The sequence below is a fragment of the Chiloscyllium plagiosum genome, unplaced genomic scaffold (genome assembly GCF_037043375.1).
Source record: "Chiloscyllium plagiosum isolate Xiang-an unplaced genomic scaffold, Cpla_swu_hap1 HiC_scaffold_9, whole genome shotgun sequence".
Classification (NCBI taxonomy): domain Eukaryota; kingdom Metazoa; phylum Chordata; class Chondrichthyes; order Orectolobiformes; family Hemiscylliidae; genus Chiloscyllium; species Chiloscyllium plagiosum.
Genome location: NW_028270147.1, coordinates 77,395,601 through 77,419,809, shown reverse-complemented (window position 1 = coordinate 77,419,809; position 24,209 = coordinate 77,395,601). Strand labels below are relative to the sequence as shown.

At 39.9% G+C, this 24,209-nt stretch overlaps 1 protein-coding gene across 4 annotated transcripts in view; it reads right to left on the bottom strand.

Moving 5' to 3' along the window:
• Nucleotides 1-1,590: 1,590 nt before the first annotated feature.
• Nucleotides 1,591-24,209, bottom strand: part of aspm (assembly factor for spindle microtubules) — a 58,875-nt gene continuing 36,256 nt past the window's right edge. For all 4 annotated transcript variants that reach the window (XM_087990850.1, XM_087990851.1, XM_043699799.2 and 1 more), the window contains exons 20-29: nt 23,841-24,007; nt 22,773-22,932; nt 18,975-19,184; nt 12,371-12,520; nt 11,208-11,399; nt 10,706-10,898; nt 10,040-10,194; nt 2,737-2,913; nt 2,092-2,264; nt 1,591-1,978 (exon numbers count right to left, since the gene is read on the bottom strand). In XM_087990850.1, the coding sequence (XP_087846976.1) occupies nt 1,855-1,978; nt 2,092-2,264; nt 2,737-2,913; nt 10,040-10,194; nt 10,706-10,898; nt 11,208-11,399; nt 12,371-12,520; nt 18,975-19,184; nt 22,773-22,932; nt 23,841-24,007 (1,701 nt within the window). In that variant the 3' untranslated portion in view covers nt 1,591-1,854. The remainder of the gene's footprint in view (nt 1,979-2,091; nt 2,265-2,736; nt 2,914-10,039; nt 10,195-10,705; nt 10,899-11,207; nt 11,400-12,370; nt 12,521-18,974; nt 19,185-22,772; nt 22,933-23,840; nt 24,008-24,209) is intronic.

Below are 24,209 nucleotides of genomic sequence, written 5' to 3'. Positions count from 1 at the left end.
TAAATCAACATGGCATCGAATGTCAATTGGAGGTGATTAGGCTCTTCAGTTCAAGATGATCAATCTTAACATGGACCAAAGCTGTAACAAGTTCTGGAGCTAAGTAGTTCTGGCAAACCCAAACTAAGCATGTGAGGTAATTACATTCATTGACAATTTCCTTAACCATTTTACTGCCAATTGAGAGTAGACTCATAAGGGTAGATTTCTCTTTTGTTTTTGTGTGTGGTTTAGGAGATACCTCAGCAATTTTCCACAATGCTAGTACTGTATTCACATTGAAAAAATGCCTAAATGATGAAACAGTTAGCACAAATGTTTAGAACCATCCAAAAGCAAAGGAGACATTACTGACAAATGAATTTTATTGATCAATATTCCACGAGGCACAGAGGACAAGCAGAGATAACTATATCCTACTCCAATAGTAGATTGCTTAGGAGATGATTATTCATCTTGTTGAGCTTAAAATTCATTCATAGGTCGTGGGCATCACCAGATTTATTGAACATAGTTAGTTGTCCATAAGAACGTGAGTTGAGCGCCTCTTCAACCCGCTACAGTCAATTTTATACAGATGTATCCACAGTGCTGTTCAGGACAAAGTTGCAGGCGTTTGACTCACGCACACTGAAAGAACACCAATATATTGAAGGGTCAGGTTGGTGAGTACTTTAGAAGGAAACTTATAGGTGGTAGTATTCATGGTTTTGAAATGTTCCATACATCAAGAACATCTCTGAAATGACAGCCAGACTACTGCGACCACTAGGACTTATAACAGCACACAAACCAACAGCCACTCTCAGACAACAACTCACCAGAACGAAGGACCCGATACCCAGCATGAGCAAAACTAATGTAGTGTACAAAATCCCATGCAAGGACTGCACAAAACACTATATAGGACAAACAGGAAGACAGCTAACGATCCGCATCCATGAACATCAACTAGCCACGAAACGACACGACCAGCTATCCTTAGTAGCCACACACGCAGACGACAAGCAACATGAATTTGACTGGGACAACACTACCATTATAGGGCAAGCGAAACAAAGAACAGCCAGGGAATTCCTAGAAGCATGGCACTCATCCACAAACTCCATCAACAAACACATCGACCTGGATCCAATATACCGGCCACTACAGCGGACAGCTGAAACTGACAACCGGAAGCGGCAGGGACAGGCCACTATAAATGCCGGAGGAAACACCACAGAAGCGCTTCACAGGAGGCTCCCAAGCACTGAGGATGTCACCTAGACAGGGGACAAAACGTTTGCAACAAAAACTTCCAGCTCGGCGAACAGAACCACAGCAACGAGCACCCGAGCTACAAATCTTCTCACAAACTTTGGATCTGTAATGTCCCAAATTAAGCTTACATTCTATGCTTTGTTTTAACCCTTACAAACCGCAGTTAGTTGGCAACCTGACACTGTAGCCTGCTCTACACCAAAAATCCTTCTATATATTTGTCTCGTGTCTAGTTAATTTGCATTTAATGGGCATCTATACTCCCTTCCACAAAATGCTAACTAATACCATTTATCAACATAGCCAGAAAAAAAATGATTCAACAAAATATTTGTTACTCATTACATAAAAATTTATTGCTTCTTCTTAAATGTAAAAAAACCGAGCTTCCTGACATTTATTTTCAGATTAGAAATAATAGATCATCTTTCACCATGATATGACACACATAGGAGAGATGCATGTGAAACTAAACCAAACTTAGTCAACATTGACAAACAATATACAAGGCTACAATTCAGATACGTTTTAAGATGTTGTTTCTGCATACACATTTACATGAATATGAACATGAACATTTGTTGAAAAATTAAACTATTTTCCATTATTGACATTTAAAACAGAAATTCCAAGGGTATCAACAACCAACTGAATGGCTTTTAAAGGATCCACAATTTCTTTCATATTGTCTCTCCTCAAGACCCAGTCTGGTTTTAGTCTGCAACACAATAAAGAAAGAAGTTCAGCAAAACTGCAATTTAAAAAAAAAATGGAACAGATGAGTGAAAAAGAATGACAACTTAATGAAAAAGTAAGAAAATGGGTTCTTACTTAGAAACTAAACTTGTTCGGATAGGAGTAGCTGGAATACAAGAAACACCATTGCAAGGAGTAGACATCCGCAGCTTAACAGTCATTCTGTCTATATCCATCTTATGTTTTCTCATAGTGAGCTCATAAATGCTAAGGATACGATCCACTGCTCTGGGCAAGTTTCGAATTTCCTGAAAACAGAAACTACCGTTAGTGCATCGGTTTCAACCAAAGGGCCCTTTGTCTTCCCTGTTTAAGTGGGGAAGAGGAGAAATCAACAAGAAATGAACCAAATAATGCAAAATACTATAGACACTGTAAATCTGACACAGCTCTGAAGAGGAGTCACACTGTATTGACTGCTAACTGTTTCTCTCTCCACAGTTGCTGCCAGACCTTTTAAGTTTCTCCAGCATTCTGTGTTTATATAAGAAATTAACCATAACTCAATTATTTATTTTCTGCAAATAATCATTGGAATTTATCCAATTGAATGTTACTGTATCTAGACAAAATAAAACACAACCTCAATAAATATTCGTCCATTGAATACAAATCAAGCAGCAGAATTGGCAATTGCCACATTTTATTCAAACTGGCATTAAACATTATCCATAACAACGAAAATGTTTAGAAAATACACTTGCAGATATATTTGCTCACCATTGCTCTCTTTGAATCCTTTGAGAGGAGTGCCAGTAAACAGCAAACCTTTGTAAAAATGCTGCTACACTTGTCTGAGGTCTTGTCACCAGCTTTTCCTCTATACATTTGCAACAAGTCAAGTAACGTATTAATGGAATTGTCCACTTCATACACCACTGTAGATGTTTTGTGATACTGGAGGTCATGAAAATAAAAATGCAATTTTATTCATTCATAGCGGAAACTAAGCTATACCTTTATACTGATAGGGAGGAAAATCTAGAAAGGAACAACTACTACAATAAGGTAAGCAAATTTCCAATCATAAATATCCTACATGGTTTTTGTCACCATTGAACAATATAAAATACTACAAAAAACAGAAAGAGAAACCTGCCACTTTGAGAAAGGCTGGGGGTGAATAAAAAGAGATTTTGCTGATGCAGTGACTATTACCCTCTTCACCATCACGACCACATTAAAACCATACAGCTCAGTTGAATCCTGCATTAGTCCTGTGAAATGAGTGAACAGTTAGCCTTTATGGGTGTCAACCGAACAATCTAAAAACGTCCAGAATTATCCTAGCATTTCCAATGCAATTGTTTTTAAGACATAATATAATCGATAGAGTTAATGGTAATTCTCTTTTCCCTAGAATTCAAGATTGGGAACACAATTTTAAGGTAAGAGGAGATAGATTTCAACAAGATATGAGAGGTAATTTTGTTTTATACACAGAGGGTGGCTCGCATGTGGAATGAACTCCCCGAGGAAGTGGTGAGTATGGGTACAATTACAACATTTAAAAGACATTTGGATAAGTACATGAATAGGAAATGTTTGGAAGAATATGGGCCTGGAGCAAGCGATAGTGGACTGGTTTAGTTTGGGAGTATGCTTAGCATGGACTGATTGGACAGAAGGGTCTGTTGCCAAGCTGTATGAGTCTCTGTAATTGGACCTTCCTGCAAAGATGAGACTGAAAAGAAATGGTCTACTAGAAAGAGCCCATGTGTGAAACATTGCAGGTTAACCCCTTAAAGGAGAAATGATAATTCAAAATGAGCTGTCAAGATCAGAAATCAGAGATGTTAGAAGTACCATACAAGAGGGATCCTATGAAAAGTAAAGCAGATTAAATCAGTTACCATCTTTTGAAGCTGCTTTACCTTGTTTCAGGTATAAGAGGGCATAAACTGCATGAAAAGTCGATTCAAAAATAATGTAAGGAAATATTATCAGTGAGCAAGTGAACATTTTGTGGTTCAAGTTCCTCAGGGAAGATTAGATTAGATTATCTACCGTGTGGAAACAGGCCCTTTGGCCCAACCAGTCCACACCGACCCTCCAAACCGCAACCCACCCAGATCCATTTCCCTCTGACTAATGCACCTAACACTACGGGCAATTCAGCATGGTCAATTCACCTGACCTGCATATCTTTGGACTGTGGAAGGAAACCGGAGCACCTGGAGGAAACCCACGCAGACATGGGGAGAATGTGCAAATTCCACACAGTCAGTCACCAGAGACTGGAAATGAACCTGGGACAGTGCTAACCTGAGAGGCAGCAGTGCTAACCACTGAGCCACCGTGCCGCCCCAAAGATGGAAACAATTAGTATTAGTTGATACATAGGCGGTCCTTGTGTTGAGAACAGATTCCATTCTGGAGTTTTTAAAGTCAATTTGAATGACAGTTGGAACAATGCAGGACAATAATAAAGGAGTTGTTTCTAAGTGCAGGAAATGCTTGTATATTTCGGATATTTAAAATTACACCCTGTGTGAGATCACATTCGTAAGTATGAGTGTTTGAGAGTCGTACCTTCATAAACCCTATGTAAATACAAAGATGGATTTCTTTCAAGCAATACTTTGGCTTACATTATGAGTAACTAGACATGATAACCATGGCAAGCCTGGAGCAGCAGGTGACTTAGAATACTGATCTGATTTTCAGATTAACATCCAAATTATGGGTCAGATTACTTCTCGACATTACATTTTCACCTTCTAATTCACCCTGCACGATCATCGTATTTTCAATCTGCAGCATTACAGCAGCCACCTCAGGAAACGTGCCCAAGGTGAGAAGAGAATTCTAATTTGGGCAATCTAGGAGACTAGTACTTCAACTCAATTATGAACATAAATATTATGCACACTAGGCCTGACCCCAAATGCCTCCTCCTTACTCTAACTGCCTCTGCCCCAATATCCATTATGGATACAAGTCATGAGCCCTGCTCTAATTTTGGAAAGTTCTTGAAATCTTCATGAAGTAATCAATATAAACAAATAGCCATTCTAAAACCTCTCCAAAAAAATATTAATTCTGAGCACAAAACTACCAAAACCAAGCTCTCAATCCACTTCTGCCTTTGTCAGCATCAGCTGCTGAACTAAATAAGAGTGGATTTGGATCTTAGCCAAATGCTCGCAACGAGAATGCAAAACACAACTTTGCCAGGAAAGCCTCTAAAGTTGAATCACTATAAATCTTTTGAACCAGAAGTACAGATGGTCTAATGCCCCACTGTTTCGAACAGCAATGCAAATTGCTGACTTTGAAATCAGCAGAATGACTCAAGTACAATGTCCAAATGACATCTCTGTACTATTGAAGGAAGAAAAATGTTTTATCTACTGGATAATGGTCTCTAATGTATCTGAGCACCTTTGCAATGCTGGTCAATTTTATGTTCATTTGATTTAGAGAACAAACCCCATAAATCACTGCATTAAAAATATGCTTAAATCATACAACACAATTATGACATATCAAATTGGCAAACCTTTCAAATTTGTACGTCAATAGGTTCCCAATTTATAAATAACCCTCCCTTCAAGGTTCTTGATGGACAATCCGACATATTTCACACATGTGTGAGGAACTCATCCACCTAGCTAAAGATATTAAACTATGGGACATTTTAAATTGAGATAGGCATTTAAAAGACAAAGCATAATGTGTATATCAGCTCTTGTCATTCCCTGCACCACTCAAAATGGCAGTTGGCATGAGGCTATTGGGGAATTTAAATTTATAATGCCCCAATCTTCACTATTGGTCACCGAGCATAGATTGGTCCGGTGTAACAAAGACAGTCTGACTAATTTTCCCGCTTCCATCATTTAAGCTTGCCTGAAGGAAGGGGACAAATATATAGCTATGGTGGTAAAAACAATGACTGCAGATGCTGGAAACCAGATTCTGGATTAGTGGTGCTGGAAGAGCACAGCAGTTCAGGCAGCATCCAAGGAGCTTCGAAATTGACGTTTCGGGCAAAAGCCCTTCATCAGGAATAAAGGCAGTGAGCCTGGAGCGTGGAGAGATAAGCTAGAGGAGGGTGGGGGTGGGGAGAAAGTAGCATAGAGTACAATGGGTGAGTGGGGGAGGGGATGAAGGTGATAGGTCAGGGTGGAGAGGGTGGAGTGGATAGGTGGAAAAGGAGATAGGACAAGTCATGGGGACAGTGCGGAGCTGCAAGTTTGGAACTAGGGTGAGGTGGGGGAAGGGGAAATGAGGAAACTGTTGAAGTCCACATTGATGCCCTGGGGTTGAAGTGTTCTGAGGCGGACTATGAGGCGTTCTTCCTCCAGGCGTCTGGTGGTGAGGGAGCGGCAATGAAGGAGGCCCAGGACCTCCTTGTCCGCAGCAGAGTGGGAGGGGGAGTTGAAATGTTGGGCCACGGGCGGTGTGGTTGATTGGTGCGGGTGTCTCGGAGATGTTCCCTAAAGCGCTCTGCTAGGAGGCGTCCAGTCTCCGCAATGTAGAGGAGACCGCATCGGGAGCAACGGATACAGTAAATGATATTAGTGGATGTGCAAGTAAAACTTTGATGGATGTGGAAGGCTCCTTTAGGGCCTTGGATAGAAGTGAGGGAGGAGGTGTGGGCGCAGGTTTTACAAGTGAGGAATTGGGAATACGGGATGGCATTTTTGCAAGAGGTAGGGTGGGAAGAGGTGTAATCCAGGTAGCTGTGGGTGTCGGTGGGTTTGTAAAAAATGTCAGTGTCAAGTCGGTCGTCATTAATGGAGATGGAGAGGTCCAGGAAGGGGAGGGAGGTGTCAGAGATGGTCCAGGTAAATTTAAGGTCAGGGTGGAATGTGTTGGTGAAGTTGATGAATTGCTCAACCTCCTTGCAGGAGCACGGGGTGGCGCCAATGCAGTCATCAATGTAGCGGAGGAAGAGGTGGGGAGTGGTGCCGGTGTAATTACGGAAGATCAACTGCTCTGCGTAGCCAACAAGAGACAGGCATAGCTGGGGCCCATACGTGTGCCCATGGCTACCCCTTTGGTCTGGAGGAAGTGAGAGGATTCAAAGGAGAAATTGTTAAGGGCGAGGACCAGTTCGGCCAAACGAATGAGAGTGTCAGTGGAAGGGTACTGTTGGGGACGTCTGGAGAGGAAAAAACAGAGGGCTTGGAGGCCCTGGTCATGGCGGATGGAGGTGTAGAGGGATTGGATATCCATGGTGAAGATAAGGCATTGGGGGCCAGGGAAACGGAATTCTTAGAGGAGGTGGAGGGTGTGGGTGGTGTCTCGAACGTATGTGGGGAGTTACTGGACTAGCGGGGATAGGACAGTGTCGAGGTAGGTAGAGAGGAGTTCAGTGGGGCAGGAGCATACTGAGACAATGGGTTGGCCAGGGTGGTCAGGCTTGTGGATCTTGGGAAGGAGGTAGAACCGGGCAGTGTGGGGCTCCCGGACTATGAGGTTGGAAGCCGTGGGTGGGAGATCTTCTGAGGTGATGAGTTTCTGTATGGTCTGGGAGATGATGGTTTGGTGATGGGGGAGTGGGGTCATGGTCGAGGGGGCAGTAGGAAGAGGTGTCCTCGAGTTGACGTTTGGCTTCAGCGGTGTCGAGGTCAGTGCGCCAAACTACCACTGCGCCCCCTTTATCCGCTGGCTTGATGGTGAGGTTGGGATTGGAGCAGAGGGATTGGAGGGCTGCACATTGTGAGGGTGAGAGGTTGGAGTGGGGGAGGGAGGTAGACAGGTTGAGGCGGTTAATGTCCCGGCGGCAGTTGGAAATGAAGAGGTCGAGGGCAGGTAATAGGCCAGCGCGGGGTGTCCAGGTGGATGCAGTGTGTTGGAGGTGGGCAAAGAGGTCCTCGGAAGATGGGCGGGAGTCCTGATTGTGAAAGTAAGCTCGGAGGCGGAGGCGACAGAAGAATTGTTCGACGTCACGGCGTGTATTAAATTCATTGATGCGTGGACGGAGGGGGATGAAGGTGAGTCCTTTGCTGAGGACTGATCGTTCTTCCTCAGTGAGGGGAAGGTCCGGAGGGATGGTGAAAACTCGGCAGGGCTGGGAGCTCAGATCTGGTGTGGGTGTAGAGCTGGGAATGGGGGCGGAACCTGTAACTGGAGTGGGTGTGATGGTGGGGGGAGTGGGGGTGGAGTCATGAGCAACGGTAGTGTTCCCCTCGGGGTTCTGGGGGGTGGGGATAGTGACAGTGGGGTCTATGGGGGCATGTCAGCTGAATGCAGGTGAGAGCCGCTGGTGGGGGCGGAAGTGGTGGTGACAACGGCAGTAGGGGTGGTGGAAGCCACTGAGCATATGACATCAGCGATGATGTGAGGGGCGGAAGTGATGTCATGTGTGATGCATGAGGAATTGTGAGGGGTGGAAGTGGTTGTGGGAGTGGCCGTGATGGGGTCAGAAGTGACATCATCAATCAGTGTGGGGGTGGCAGCTGTATTAGCCGCATGGCTAATGGTGGAATAGGTTCCGAGGCCAGGGGAATCTTCTCGAATGTTTGAGGAGCGCTGGTTATGGAGGTGGGTGGATAAAAGTTTATTGTACTTACAGTTTTTGATGTTTGAGATGGAAATGAAATACTGTTTGTTGAGAGTATGAATTCTCCTGACGATGTAGTCCTGAGGATGCAATTCTGAGAGAGTGTGGCCCTCAGCTGAGGCAGGGCTGACTGTAGAGAGGTTACGTGCCGGCGCATTGCTGCAAGTGTGGAGCGGAGGATCTTGAAGGAGAACTGGTGCTGGTGTTTTTGAATCTGTAGTCTGTACTGTTTGTCCTGTTTGGGTCCGAACTATGCCGGTTTAAAGATGGTCTGGAGTCCGTATGGGATGAGTTGGTTACGGAGGCAGGCACTGAGGAAGCAAATGTGGCTGTGGTAGCGAGTTTGTTTCACGACATGGTTGAAGAGCTTCAGGGCAGAGGAAATGACCTGGGAGTTGCAGTGGGAGAGGGACACCCTGAGATTCTTGTAGAGAGAGGAGGAAAACTTCTTCAAGGCAGGTATCCTTGCAAGAGGATTCGCAGTAGGGTTAAAATCAACGAGGTAAAAACAATGACTGCAGATGCTGGAAACCAGATTCTGGATTAGTGGTGCTGGAAGAGCACAACAGTTCAGGCAGCATCCAAGGAGCTTCGAAATCGAAGTTTCGGGCAAAAGCCCTTCATCAGGAATAAAGGCAGTGAGCCTGGAGAGATAAGCTAGAGGAGGGTGGGGGTGGGAAGAAAGTAGCATAGAGTACAATGGGTGAGTGGGGGAGGGGATGAAGGTGATAGGTCAGGGAGGAGAGGTTGGAGTGGATAGGTGGAAAATGAGATAGGCAGGTAGGAGACCACTTCCACTAAATAATAGCCTTTTTCCATTTCGCAAATCTTAATTTTAAATTAATTAACCTTTTAAGAAAACCATGGTGCCTACTGAAAATATGTTTGATTGTTTAAAAGGTAACTGTCTGTGTGGAGGATTATGGGCATTGCTGGCTAGTTGCCCAGAGGACAGTTAAGACAACCACATTGTTGCTGTTCTGGTTTAGGCAAGACCAGTTAAGGACACAGTGCCCTCCCCTAAAACAAAATTAGTGAACCTCATGAGTGTTCCCTGACAATTAAGAATGGCTTCATGGTCATCACCAGACTGTTAATATGAAATTTTTATTGAATTCAGATTCCACTATATGCCTTGGCAGGATTCCAATCTAGGACCCAAACATTACCGGGTCTCTAGATTAATAGTCTAGCAATAATACTATTAGGCCTTCGCCTTCCCTCAACTGTTGCAATTAGGAGGTCAGCTCCAGTTAACCAATGTCCAAGTACACAGGGTAGTCAAAAACATATTTAGATGGAAAAATTTAACAATCATAACTTTTGAGCAAATCAACAATACAGCCACATCCTGACAACTAATTTAAATTCAACATACTTAATTATTTATATCTGCCTCAAAATAGGAAGACTTTCTTATACCAACTACCCTAATGTACCTTTAAAAAGCCCTTTTAAAAGAACAGAATTTCTTTTTAATAGGCTAATGTCATTTAAGATGGATAGTACCTTTGAAAGATTGAGGAGAACCTGTACTGCATACGTAATCACTTCCATAGAAGGCACACTGCGGTTACAACTCCTGATCAAAATTAAAATAATAGGAGTTGCTCCACTTCGAGTGAGATTTTCACAGCAAATGGAAGATAGTCTGGTTGCAGCCTCTGAAAATAAATAAGTGGATAATATTAAAAATATAACAACCTCTAATGGAGATTTGCAGATACTTCATGAAATTGGCCGGTATGGTCAATACCCACTTCAAGCCAAGTTTTAAACATGAGAAAACCTCAACTCTTCAGCGAATACATGAGAAAAACACTCTCCTTCAAATTTGCTCATCAAACACTGCCTGTGTGTCCTTAACCCTCACCCCAAACAAGTGCTAGATTTCAGAGATTTCTCTATTATTCAGTTTTATAGATGGGTTCTCTGAGTGTTCAAGTGGGTTATCTCACACCATCTTCTGCTTAAGTGACACAAAAAGCACAAAGATCAAACTGGAAGTTGCACTTGGAATTGGGATTATACAGGGGATGCCTGCCTCAGCAACATCAAAATATTTAGTCATTGTAGGATGACTTCACATAATTCGATTAATCAGAAAGACTAATCTAATCATTTCTCATCTAATCTTATTGTATTGCACAAATGAAAAAACAGAAATATACAAACCTAAATGTTTCAAAGCTGCAAGAATGTGAGAGAAATGTTTGTATTTAAGAATGTAATCTAGTGCTACAGCTGTCCTGTTGCACAATTTCTGCTCCTCAGTGCTGTTCTGATTAGCCTGTTCAATGTGGCGTCTGATAGTATCTATTTGAAGATTGTTGGTTTTCTTGCGCAAGCAATATCCTCGCCACAAAGCCTACAAAATTAGAAAATTATTTTGATATTTTCTTTGACAAATAACTGCATTATTCTAATAAACTTAAAGTCCATAAGAACAAATTGAAATAAAAGTATTTATGTATATCACCGTGAAACAGCACTCTCATCACTAGGCAATTGATTTTCAATCAAAATAAGACAATTTAAAGTTTTTAAAAGTATATGATATTTTGTAAATTCCAAAATAACCAGAAATCTAAATTATACAAAATGTACTTTTTTCTTTCTTGTTAGTTAATAAAGCAAATACGTTAACTGAAACTAACTACAATCAAAGATTTAGTACCTGTATTTTGATAACTCCACTATGAAATCTTTGTTTCCGAGTTTTATAAAGGAAATGTCTTGCAACTTTCTGAATTACAACAGCAGCCTTGTGACGACGCATGAGCCAGATCTTCACTGTCCGTTGAACTACAATAATCTTATGATAATCATCAAGATATCTTCTGCGTTGAAGACAAGTTCTGAACAATCTCTATAATGAAATATACGTGTAATACTGTACATTAACAAATAACCATTTCAACCTAGCAAAAACATCAAGGGGACCTTCAACACCCACTCAACCAGAAATGGATTTGGGAAAAGCTAGAGAAGTGTCAAAATACATTATAGATTAAATAGTCCAAGCAGACTGAGTGAACAAGTGGTTATAAGGTAATTTAAAAACAAGGTAATAAAGTAATTTTGGCAGCAGTAACTCAATTGAGCAATACTAGCATGCATGAGATTATATGACACAAGGTGCACAGATCAAGTCTCAATCGATGTTCCAAATTCAAAAATCAACGCTGACATTTTAGAATGCTGCATTATTGGAAGTGTGATCTTCAAGTGGAGAGATTAAAGCAAAGCTTCCAGCTGGCTATTCAAATAATAAATGATTCAACATCCTGGTCAACAATCCATGCTCAAACACAACTCATTCATTTTTCTGTTTTGGAACTTTATGTATAGATGGCCATTACTACAGTGACTGCATCCTCATTACTTGACTTCCCACCTGTTCTTTGGCAGAATGAACAGAGGAGCGACATTTAAGCAGCCTCTAGACAAGCACTTAAAATGCCAGGGCAGAGCAGTAATGGACCAAGTGCAGGTAGTGGGATTAGTACCTATTGGTCAGCATAGGCACGGTGAGCCAAAGTTCCTCTTTCTGTGCTGTCATCTCATCTGATGTTACATGAAAACCATTTCTTCAGAAGATTAGATATTCTCAAATAATGGTAAAAATTTAGAAAAAGTTAAAAGACTTGTAAAGGCTCAAGTCATCATAAAACAATGGGATTAATCTCTTTTGGTAAAATGTAGACACTGTAAAAGATATTTAACATATGTAGTAGACCAGTTCTTCATTGTCGACAAGTGGTAAACTTCCAACTTTTTAAGAATCCCTGTCTTAAAATGATCACCTGGATTGAACATCACCCTTTTCATTTTTTTTACCTGGATAAAGATGACAGAATTAATTGCTTCTTGCGCACTTTTAAGAACCTTGTATCTTTTGTACATTCTTTGAATCTTAAAAGCACAAAGATGGTGATAAACAGCAGCAGTGAAACGAAGCCTCTTTTTTGCCAATTTTTGTTCAACAAGCTGTAAAGGGAAGAGGAAAAATAAATACTGAAACAAAATAGGCATTTATAGCATTCGAGTGTTATTATGTAAAAGTCAAAATTTGAAATCTGAACAGACAATTTACATCTTTAATACAGCCTTCTGGAACAAAATATACGTTCAATTTAAATATGTATCTTGAGACCAAACATAGTTTTCCACTTCTTAATTTTAGCTCCTTATACCGACAAATAAAATGGACTATCCCCAACAATCCTAAAGGGCAGTAGTGATTTTCACATTTGCTGTCTTCATTCCCAGTGCCCTGAATGCAAGCAACTGGAGCTGCAACTTTGCTTTTGCATGTTAAACATTTTTAATAAATTTATTTTAGACACTGCTGTGACCACGTAGCATAATTTCTCCCTTCATTTAGTTGACGCCAACTCGGATTTACCTTTTATTTAGAGTCATTTTGAAAAAAATAAATTCATGGGATTTCTACACGACTGGTCGGGCCAGCATTTACTGTTCATCCCTGGTTGTCCTTGAGAAAGTGATGGTCAGGTGCTTTCTTGAACTATTGCAGTCTACTTGCTATGGTAGACACAATGCTTTTTGGGAGGGAGTTCCAGGTTTTTGACACAGCAACACTGAAGGTATGGTCATTTAATTCCAAATCATGATAGCAAGTGGCTAAGTGGAGAACTTCTGGGAGGTGCTGTTCCCTTGCAGCTATCCTTGTCCTTCTAGATAGCAGTGGGCGTGGTTTTGGAAGACGCTGTCTGAAGAGCCTTGGTGAATTTTATTCACCCCATTTACCAAATCCAGCCTGTACCAAAATCTTAAATGATCCCCAACTGACAATTAGGAGAAAAATTAAATTGATAACTCATTTTAGGATGATTATATTGCACAGATTTCCTCAACAAATTAAGTCAGTTATCAGTTTCTTCCTGACTGGTAACAATTTATAGTGAATAACATATTTCATCAATTTTCAGACAGTTGTGTATTAAAGAAAACTAGCATGAATTTTGTAGAGATAAATTGTGTTTAATGAACTTGATTTGAATTTTTAGATGACAGGTTTTATATTATTTATAGACTTCACAAAGGTATTTAATTAAGAGACATATAATAAACTTGCTGGCAAAAATGCCTCAATTAAAAATTTTGTTATGGGAGTATGAATACAGTTACAGTCAGTTCTTCTATAACACGATGGTTGAGTTTTGTGCAATGCCATGTTATAGAAAAAACGTGCTTTAGAAACAGTGCTTTAAGTGTTGGTGATGCAATTGCATTACAGTCAACACATGTTTTAAAAGTTTGTGCTTTAGAAACAGTGTTCCCAATTTGTCAATTGCGTTACAGTGAATGTGTGTTGACAAAGCACACATTATAGCAGAACAATCTGCACTTGAGTGATAAGGAACATTGAATAATAATGAAGAGTTGTTTTTTGGATTGATGTTGTCATGTCCAGTACAGCATGAAGACTTTAAAGCTGTATTTTTAAAATGAACATGCCTTTTAATACAGAGTGATGCTGGAAAAGCACAGCAGGTCAGGCAACATCCGAGGAGCAGGAAAATTGGTGTTTTGGGCGAAAGTCCTTCATCAGGAATGGCCAAACCGGTGATTTTCCTGCTCCTCGGATGTTGCTTGACCTGCTGTGCTTTTCCAGCACCACTCTAATCTTGCCTCTGATCTCCAGTACTCACTTTTGCTTATGCCTTTTAATACGGCAAATATCAAAAACAATATTTAATTATATACAAACACAGCCACGTGTGAAATTCACAAGTCCCTTTTTAAAGAAGGGACCAAACAAGACAACGTACCAACTGCTCAATTTTCTAGCTTCACTGTGGATAACAGTGATTGAAACTCAATGGGTGCTCGGCAAATATAAAAATGAATCCTATCAAACTTTCACAGTCTTGTAATGATTTGTCATCTCAAATTCCAAGACATAGCTGTCTCAAACACTTGGTGTGCATAGCCACAATTCAGGAAGTATACCAGCTCAACGCTATTTTGGTAAAAGATAACTGAACTTGAAACGGGCTATGAGTAAGACATCATGTTTGTTACCTGTTCTTTCAAAAGTTACAGCAGAAGCTGTTCTATTCAGAAACATGATCAAAGATAACATCTGAAACATTACAAAAAGCTATTGAACAAGCTGCAAGCCAAAAATGTAGCCAAGGTGACAATAACTTAAGTAGGAGAAAAATTCTCCCCAATCTGTTCCACCTCAGGTTCTCCTGACACCTTGGCAATTCAGCTACAAGAAACCTTGAAGCTTACCATGCATTATCTGCTATACAAGGCTTCCATTCCATTTGGAGCATCAATTCAATTAAAGAGACTAATTAAAAAAAAAGAACTCTTTATCCTCTTCATCTGCAGATAAATCTTTGTGGTATATGATAGTTGAGATGTTGTGTTAAACTTCTGAGATAAATATGGGGTAATAAACTATCTGCCGAGTTTTAAACTAAAAAGTTTGATGCTAAAAAATTATTTAAATTGAGACAAACCACTCCGTAGGCAAGAAAATACATTTACCTCACAGAACAAAAATACTTTGATCGTGGAAAATAAGAAAGCATACAAGCTCCTGTCTGTGACAAATGGCTACTAGCCAAAGCGGATCAGTCACAGATATCAAAATCTGAACTTAAAAGAAGGAAGGACGGAAATGAGAAAAAGACAAAATTGTTAAAACAAAGCAGGGAATTACAGCAATAAGCTTTGGGATTACTTGCAATATAAGATGGCGACTTTTGACTTGAAAGCATTCCTGCAAGTGGATTCAACTTAGCAAAAATTAGTATCACTAAACATAGGGCAGTTATAAACCATAGCTAAGCAAGTAGACCTTAACATATACCTTAAAGCATGTACAACAAAGGTAGTAAAGATGCTGTTTGAGCAGGGCAAGTAGAAGTCACAGAATTTGAAACAAACAAAGTTACCTTAAACTTGCTTGGAAGAATGAAGGCTAGAATAACAACTTCAAGCAAAAGAGAAAGGATAAGACTAAGAGAAGAACTGAAAGAGAAGCCCAGAGATGACAAAATAAAGTGGATTTCAAGTGATTCAGGAAGGAAACATTTAAAGTTTGAGCAAGAGTTACAAGTACAGAAAGACAGGGAATTGAGACAGATTGCAGCAGCTAGAACCTAATAATAATTCCAACACACTTAGGCAGCAACACATTTTGTTTTCCTAAAATATTCCCAATTTGTGCACAATTTGAAGGAGGATGTGGAAATCTTCTTTGCAACCGCAGGGCATTACAACGGCCAAAGTTTTAAATAGAAGAGAATAGTAAATCATTGTCACTTGTGTTTTTTTTAAAGAAACAGTGAAAAGTGTTTAAGTCACCATACTACAGTACCTATATTAATAACAGAAGGCATAGATAAGAGAATTTTTAAAAACTAAGACAAAGCCTATCTGAGTCAAGTTCATGGCTCCTGGTTCAGGAAGACAGTACTGCTGAAGAAAGCCAGTGAAGACCACCACAGTGGGCTGCCGGAAGTCACGAAGTAGGCCATCCACATTGGGCTGCGGGAATCCCGGGCCACAACACTCAGCAGAAGCCGACCCAAGGACCAATCTCAGCTGAAGCCAGCCATCTATGCCAGGTGCTAGAATTTTAGGAATGAATCTCAGGAGCTGTATAGAGTATACCTGCTTCCTACTAAAGCTAATGTCAAATTCAGTCACCTGAGCTGCACCATAGTTCCAACGTGCTTCAAGGCCGCTATCATCGTCCCCATGCTGAGGAAGTCTTCAGCATCCTGTCTTACCAAGTACACCCCCATTGCGCTAGCACCCATCATCATGGAGTGTTTCAAGATGCTTGCGATGAGGCATATTAAAACCCTGCTTCAGTTCTGCATTTAACACTAGCATTCCTCAGCACCTGATTGGAAGGCTGAGTCTGCTAGGAGGAAATACTGTACTTATCTTTGTAACTGGATCCTGGATTTCCTCACTGGGAGACCTCAGTCAGTCCGGATTGGGAACAGCATCTCCAACATCATCACACTGAGCACAAAGCCCTCTAGGGCTGTGTGTTCAGTCCACTACTATTCAACCTGCTGGCACATGACTATGCAGCAATGCATAGGTCGAATCACATCATGTTTGCTGACTACACGACTGCAGTGGGTCTCATCAGCAAGAACAACGAGTCAGCATTCAGAGAGTAGGTGCAGTGACTAACGGACTGGTGCAGAGCCAATAACTTGCCCATGAACGTGGACAAAATGAGAGATAGTTGTTGACTTCAGGAGGGCACAGAGCAACCACTCTGCTGGATATCGATGGCTCCCCCGTGGAGTTCGTGAAAAGCACCAAATGTCTTGGCGTCTACCTGGCACAGAATCTCACCTGGTCACGCAACACCAGCTCCATCGACAAGAAAGCCCAGCAGCACCTCTACTTTCTGCGTTGACTGAGGAAAGCCCACCTCCCATCCTCACCACATTCTACAGAGGGTTCATTGAGAGTACTTTCAGTTGCTACATCACTGCTTTGTTTGGGAATTGCACCGTCTCAGGTCATAAGACCCTGCACAATGGATAGTGAGGACAGCTGAGAAGATTATGTAATTTGTGCTGGCCATGCAGTACCTTGGTCCTGGAGGAATGCTGCCTTGTTTTTTACTGTATCAGTTGCATATGGCAGAAATGACAAATAAAATCTACTCTACACTACTCTAGTGTGACATCATATTGTTGGCAGCAGTAGCATGGCATTGAGGTTGATGAGACCCTCCTGAGGTCAGGCTTTGTGACTGTGGCACTCATCACAAAAATGTTAGTTAGTCAGATAAAACTGGAGGTTTATTCCATGTTGTCAGTTGATAGCGCTGCCACTAATGATCATAAATAGTACTCAAACTCAAGTTTTATATCAGTGCAACTCAAACTTTAGAAGAAGCAAAGTCAAGTAAGGTACTACAGACTTTAAAAAGAACAAAGCAGCTGAACCAAAGGTCTGGTTATCGAACAAAGTCTTTCCAGGTTTCTTTAGGATCTGAAGAATTTCCAAAGATACATACATTCTGTGAAAACCCAGTTACACTCTCTTGTAATTAATTCACTTACAGGTGTCTGTGAATGCTAATGATCATTTTTAAATATAAAGAAGGCAATGCGATCAGATTGTAGTTAATAGCCAAAAATATAGATGTGGATGTCACAAAGGACTAGCAAAAGCCAAGACGAGCAAAGCCATGATTACAGTTATTTTAGCTGATAGGTGCTTCCTACTCAGTTATTAGGATCAGCAAATGTGACCGTAATTCCTATCAGTTCCTCTCTACTTCCCTTTTGAAATAGTATATTGTCATCCTTTTAGATTTCTGATCTGGTGATTACATTGGTATATGATTAAGGTTTTGTCCATTTCATTAGTTTTCGCATCACAAACATTTCCTTGATGAATGTTACAACATTGTGTTGCACTGATAATTTTTTTAAAAATTACTATTCAAGAAATCTTTGCTGTTTCCTTTCAGTTTCAATTAATTTGAATTTTGATCATCTTTGTCAAATATTTGCAAACTATTTTAATGAATCACTCATATCAATGATTTAAACTTGAGCATACAGGCAATAACTTAAAAATTTGGAGATAACCAAACTTGAAAACTACTCTAAAACATGAAAAGGATAATGATAGACTTCTAGAAGAGAAGGCTGGTGAAATACAATAAATTGCAGATAAAATGTAACAGAAAAGTGTGAAGTGAGAGACTTGTAAGAAGAATAAGTAGATGTAATATTACAAAGGACGTAATTCTAAGGAGTTTCAGCAGAAGAGGGACCTGTTGGTATAGGATCAGAAATTGAAGTTGGAAGAACAGGTCAAGCACAGCTATTAATGAATCTGAATCCTGGACTTTATCACAAAGGCATACAGTACAAAGAAAACAAATTATGAAGAATCTTCATATAACATTAGATTGGTCTCAACTTGAACATTGTATTGATCTGTATATCATGCTTTGGTAAGGATGTGAAAGGGCTAGAGGGGGTGCAGAAAAGATTCACGAGGATGAATCCAGGAACAAAAAAAGCTTCAGGCAGGCTGACAGATCAAAGAAACTGGGCTTGTTCATCTTTGACAAGTGAAGATGTTGAAGAGTAATGATAAAACTGCTCCAAGTCATGAGCAATCAAACAGAATAAATAGAAGGAAGATACTCCATTTTAATGAAAAAATATAAAAGATTGGCAAAAGAATTAAAGGTGGCATGAAGAACAATATTTTTATACAACAGGTAGTTAGGATTCAGAATGCAATTTCTGAAAAGGTGGTGGAAGCAGAATCATCATGCTTTCAAAACCAAATTACACAAGTATTTTCTATGAACATATAATATTCTGGGAGGTTTATAGAGTGCTAACTGAGCTAAAAATGAGCTTCAATAAATTAGAACTCATTCTACTTACTAACATCATACCTTTTTGCGAAAAAGCCATCCACGACATATGGATTGCAAGAGAATTACAGCCTCTCTGATTTTTTTGTATTTCATGTTTTCAGTTTTTGCAAGTCGCCATGTTCTGTAAATTCTTTGTATAACCATTGCAGCCATTTTTTGCTGAAGAAACTTCTTCCTTTGCTTATAACTTCTGTAAGCAGACTGAATTTGAAAGGCAGCTTCATGTTTCTGTAACCCCAAAAATAAACAATTAGTATTGGTGGTATAATAATTTTTGAAAAGTAATTTGCTCCAGTAACTTGAAGTTTGACATCCTACTTCAAACATTTAAAAACTGAAGCAGAGACTGGGTCTGGGACAGGTTAATAAATCGTTCTTTGTGGACATATAAAGGATGGCAAAATATAAAATTTTCAGTCAGAGCAGAAGTAACCAATTATTTTCCAGAAATCTGGTCTTGGACTCCTGTGATTCATGATATTAATTGGCCATCTATTTATTACATCACTGTATGGAGAGGCAATGAATAGAATTTAACCAAGGAAGTTAAACCAAGTGAACAGTCATACCTGCATTCTACCACTGACATTTGTATCTGAAATGGGTTGTAAAGAGTGGCAGAGTGATCTGCACAAGCAGTATAAAATTTTTCATCGAAAGGACACTGTAACACACCCAATGTAATCCTGGTTGTAGTCCACATAAAATATCAAAATCATCATCCCTTGTTGCAATAAAATGGTCGTTACTAATTATGGTCTACAGTTCTCAAAGCCAATTTCAAACAAAAAGACTGCAGACAAATTAAATATTATGCAATGACCTGGACCTTTTTTGATTGAAGTTGCAAGGCTATTAGTTCAAGAGTTAAGCATAGCATTACCATGTCTTCTCTTCACCTGGTGCAGAATTTTACTCAAAACTTAGGCAAGTGTCAATTTTGGGGAGCTTCAGCGGATTTGCCATCATGAGCTCCATCAGGCAATTCTCTGCTGCTCACCCCATTATGTCCACACCTCAGTGCACTCATTCCAATTGTGCCCTCACCTGTGGAGGAAATATTTGCTGCTGCTGGGACCATTTGGGCCACCAATGTTATAATCAAGCCTAGTTGCGCACCAGGTCATACTAGACCTTCACTGTACACACTGTGGGATGGAAATGGAAAAAAGCTTCTCAGCGAATATAGGTAACATGAATAACATTTCATTAGAAATAGAACTCACGATCGTAAATATTTAACATCTTTACATTAACACCTGTCTGACTGATTGTCATAGCTGCAAGAATGAAGCTACACAGGTTACCCTGAACCCTATCTGAAGGAGAGCGAATCTTTCCCTAGTACCTGGGGTAGCCTAGAAGGTTAGCATTGCTCCATACTGGAGCATCACATATCAGAAAGCTTTCAGACAGCTAGTAATATCAACATTATTTAACAGCAGGAAAAATAAAATTATGAAAAAAGTTTTAAAACAATCTGCATTTGTTTTTGGAAGTGAGAAGAGTTGCTTGCCTTTTGAACAACAAATTTTGTCAGTCAATGAATGATGACTTCACCCAATTCATTTATTGGGAGCAGGAGTCAACTAAGGCCTGTCTGGCCTGTTATGTCCAATGCTGCCCTATTCTATCTAGATTTTCTGCTTGTTCAATGCCCTTATTTTCCTCCTGCTGCTGATCTCCCAGCTCCTCAACATTCATCACATGCCTCTTTTCCTATTTCATTGCCCAAAATACATCAAGCAAGGGTTATGTAACATCCTCTGTTTGGTCTGTACTGCAGGGCTCCCACCAGACCTGTACAAGCATTGGAACTAATCTTTAGGGGAAGAATTTCTGCTTTACCATCGCCCTGGAGGAAAAATGGTTGCTTTTTATCTAAACTTGACTTTAGTCAGCAAGTTGAGTAAATGAGTCATCAACCACGGTTGTAGAGGGTTGGTCTTGTTACCTAGCAGCCACCCTTATAAAGGTACATAGCCATTGAAATGAAGTAAGAACCTGAGCTATCAAGGACATAAAGCCTCAGTTGCTTCCAAGGTAATTGATGCAGACCTCGAAGATATGACCACAGTTGTCTCCTACATTTACTGAATGGGAGCATTTTCTATTAACATCAGCTACATTATGCAGTGCTGAGTATAACATGTATTAGAGTCAAGATTAGAGTGGTGCTGGAAAAGGACAGCAGGTCAGGCAGCATCCGAGGAGCAGGAAAATTGACTTTTCGGTCAAAAGCCCTTCATCAGCATATTAGTGGCATTAAACGCAAGACATAGGCAGAGATGCAGTATACATCCAAGTAAGAATTAAGGGAGCAAGCAAAGACCCCGGAGATATACCATAATTTGATGTAAGAAATGGGTGCCTGTCCCTGTGCACAAAGGTAGCCTCAGGTACACAGCATTGAAAGGCGCTGGTATACTCCAAAATGAAGTGGCAAACAGAATTCTAGGGGAGTTATATATGTGCCATGATAAATGGAAGGCTGGAGCATTCTGAAGTCAAACTTCATGGCTGAAGGATGCAGGTGGATGCTGCCCATGTAGTATGCCCTGAAGTTTCAGACCAGACTTATGTTCATAACTGCCACAATCTAGTTTCTCACCAGTAAACTGCATATTGTACAGGCCTCTCACCACTCACTAACAACATTCTCGTCTCACCATTAAAACCTGGGTGGAAAATTGGAACTTCTTTTTATCACCGTTGAGAATCTCATTCTTTCCAATCGTGCTATCTTTTCCCAATGTACCTGTTTTGTTTCAGAAACTAGGTAAAAATTATTCAGGTTCACTTCTTCCTCAAACTTTCTCAAATGTCTGAAAATAAAGATTATGTAATACTAGCAATTTCGTCCGAATTTGAATCCTGATCCCAGAACTAAATGAAAACAGAAGTTTAGAGCTTCCATACTCAACACAATTCACCATAAAAGATGACAGAATTTTAATTCAGTTCACAGCCAGTCTAACTGGAGTGTCTGCAAAGTTTAACATGGTTTAATCAACATCATGCTGGAAACTGGGTCCCCAACCATAACATTGCACTCATCTTAGTTCAAAGTAGTAAGCATGGAGAAAACGCAGAAAATTGTAGAGAAGCTGAACACCTACTGAAGAAGAGTCATGCTGGACTTGGAAACATTAAACTGTTTCTCTGTGCACTGGTGCTGCCAAAACTGCTGAGTTTCTACAGCATTTTCTGCATTTGTTTCAGATTTCCAACATCTGCAGTATTTTGCTTCTGATAAGCATGGAGATCTTTCACAGAATGAAGAGCCGTCTTAAAGAGGCATAAAATATTCTAGGTGCTTATTGACACAAAGGTATACTTGAAATATTGATAAAGATTTGTTTTACAAGGAACAGACTGTGCATGAACGATACTAAATAATATCATGTTATGTTTTGAAATTTGTTTTAATTGGAATTATTTGCTAGTGGGTACTCACAGGTGGTACATTACAAACACACTGTAAATGCTTCCTTTTGCAATAAACTCATTTTTAGCCTAAATTAATAAAGCTGTGCAGGTGAACACTCTCAAATCCATCATAGGAATGTCTTTTAAAGTAACTGACAGCAGGAGAGGGGTGAGGAAATCCGTTATCTCTATTATGCAGCCAGTTTGCGTTGGTTCAAGGAAATGTTGAATTCAATGACAGAAACCGGTTTTAAGCTGACATCTGAATCTTGGAAAATGCACACAATTTGTTCCTACGTTGCACAGAGTGGACATTCTAACCCAGTATGTTTATGCCAATCCCTCAAATGCAAAGCATGCCCAATGAATGAGGAAAATGCAGTCTACCTTCATCAGCTGATTTCTGGCTCTAAATCCTTTCCAAAAGGCCTGAATTTTGATTGCTGCCAATGTCCTTCTCTTGTTTTCATCCTGCAATCTCCTTGTTGCAACAGTTAGTCTCCATCTTTGCTGAATAACAATGGTGGCAGCCCGGATCCTTAAGAACCTAGTTGTGAAATACAAGAAAATGCAACCGAATCAAACTATATTGAAAAAAAGAGAAAATTTAAATCAGGATAAAAAAAGTAGTCAACTCTTGATCTTTGTTTACCTCTGGTGCCTAGGAAGTGAACTTGATAAATTCTCAGATAGTAAACCAGGCAGTACAAAGGACAGACAATCATTCATTTTTAGACCATTTTACAGGGAGCATGGAATTGAGGCTGAAACAGCATACTTTTTATCAGAACCAAAACATGGAATGAAGGTCTAACTACGATGTGATTTTAAGTGTGTACATCACAGAAAGTTATGTAATGTCACATGATCTCTCTTCTCACTTTAAGGCAAGCTGAAGACGTGTTAAGGTATTCTTAAGAAGATACTTTATCTCAGCAGACTATCTAAATTATTCTTTAGCAGCATAGCAAGACCAAGAATTGTAGAACTACTGAAAATGCAGCTGCAAGGGATTTAACACTTAAAATGTTTTTACAATGAGAATGTTGTGTGATAAATTTAAGTTCACAGCAGAGGTCTGATTTCTGTGTTGATTGCATCTAGAACAACAGCATTCTCTTTAAAGTAGGGAATTCCTTCCAAAATATTCCGTATTTTAAAGTTCATGTGCTAACTGATATAACTGCTAAGCTGTGCTATTACAAATCAACTTAAAAGTTACCACACAGGTTTTGTTTGGAAACTAACTACATGCACAAGTGGTCAGACAAGAAAATATAGTGGGATTTTATAACAGGAAAAAAACGTGACTATGCAGCATAATAAAAGTTCACAAGGCAACAACTGTAATCATGTCAGAAGTTGCTATCAGTAAAAGCTAACAGTTCTGTTTTCTCTGGAACTAAAAAAACACAGGGTGTCGTTTTTAACAAATTATTTGCAATAAAATGTTACCTTAATCTTTCTCGTTTTGTTCTCAATCGCTGTTTAATGAATATAACAGAGTCAAGTATGGACTTATACCGCCGACGTTCAATTTGAGCCTTGAACCATGCCTGGATTTTTTGCGCAGCTCTTGCTTTTCTGGCTAGCTGCCTTGCTTTGTATCCACGGAATGCATTCTGACAAAAAATTATAAAATGGAATAAAATATTTATTGACAACAGATGTCGAAGTTGGTCAGAAAGAACAGTAAGCAGTTGTAAGTAAAATCATATATTTCAACTAAAAAAAAATGTAGCACTCTGAGGTAGCTATATTTATGCAAACATCTCCTCTAAACTCAATCATGTATGCCTGGCCAGTGAGCCTTGAATAAAAATG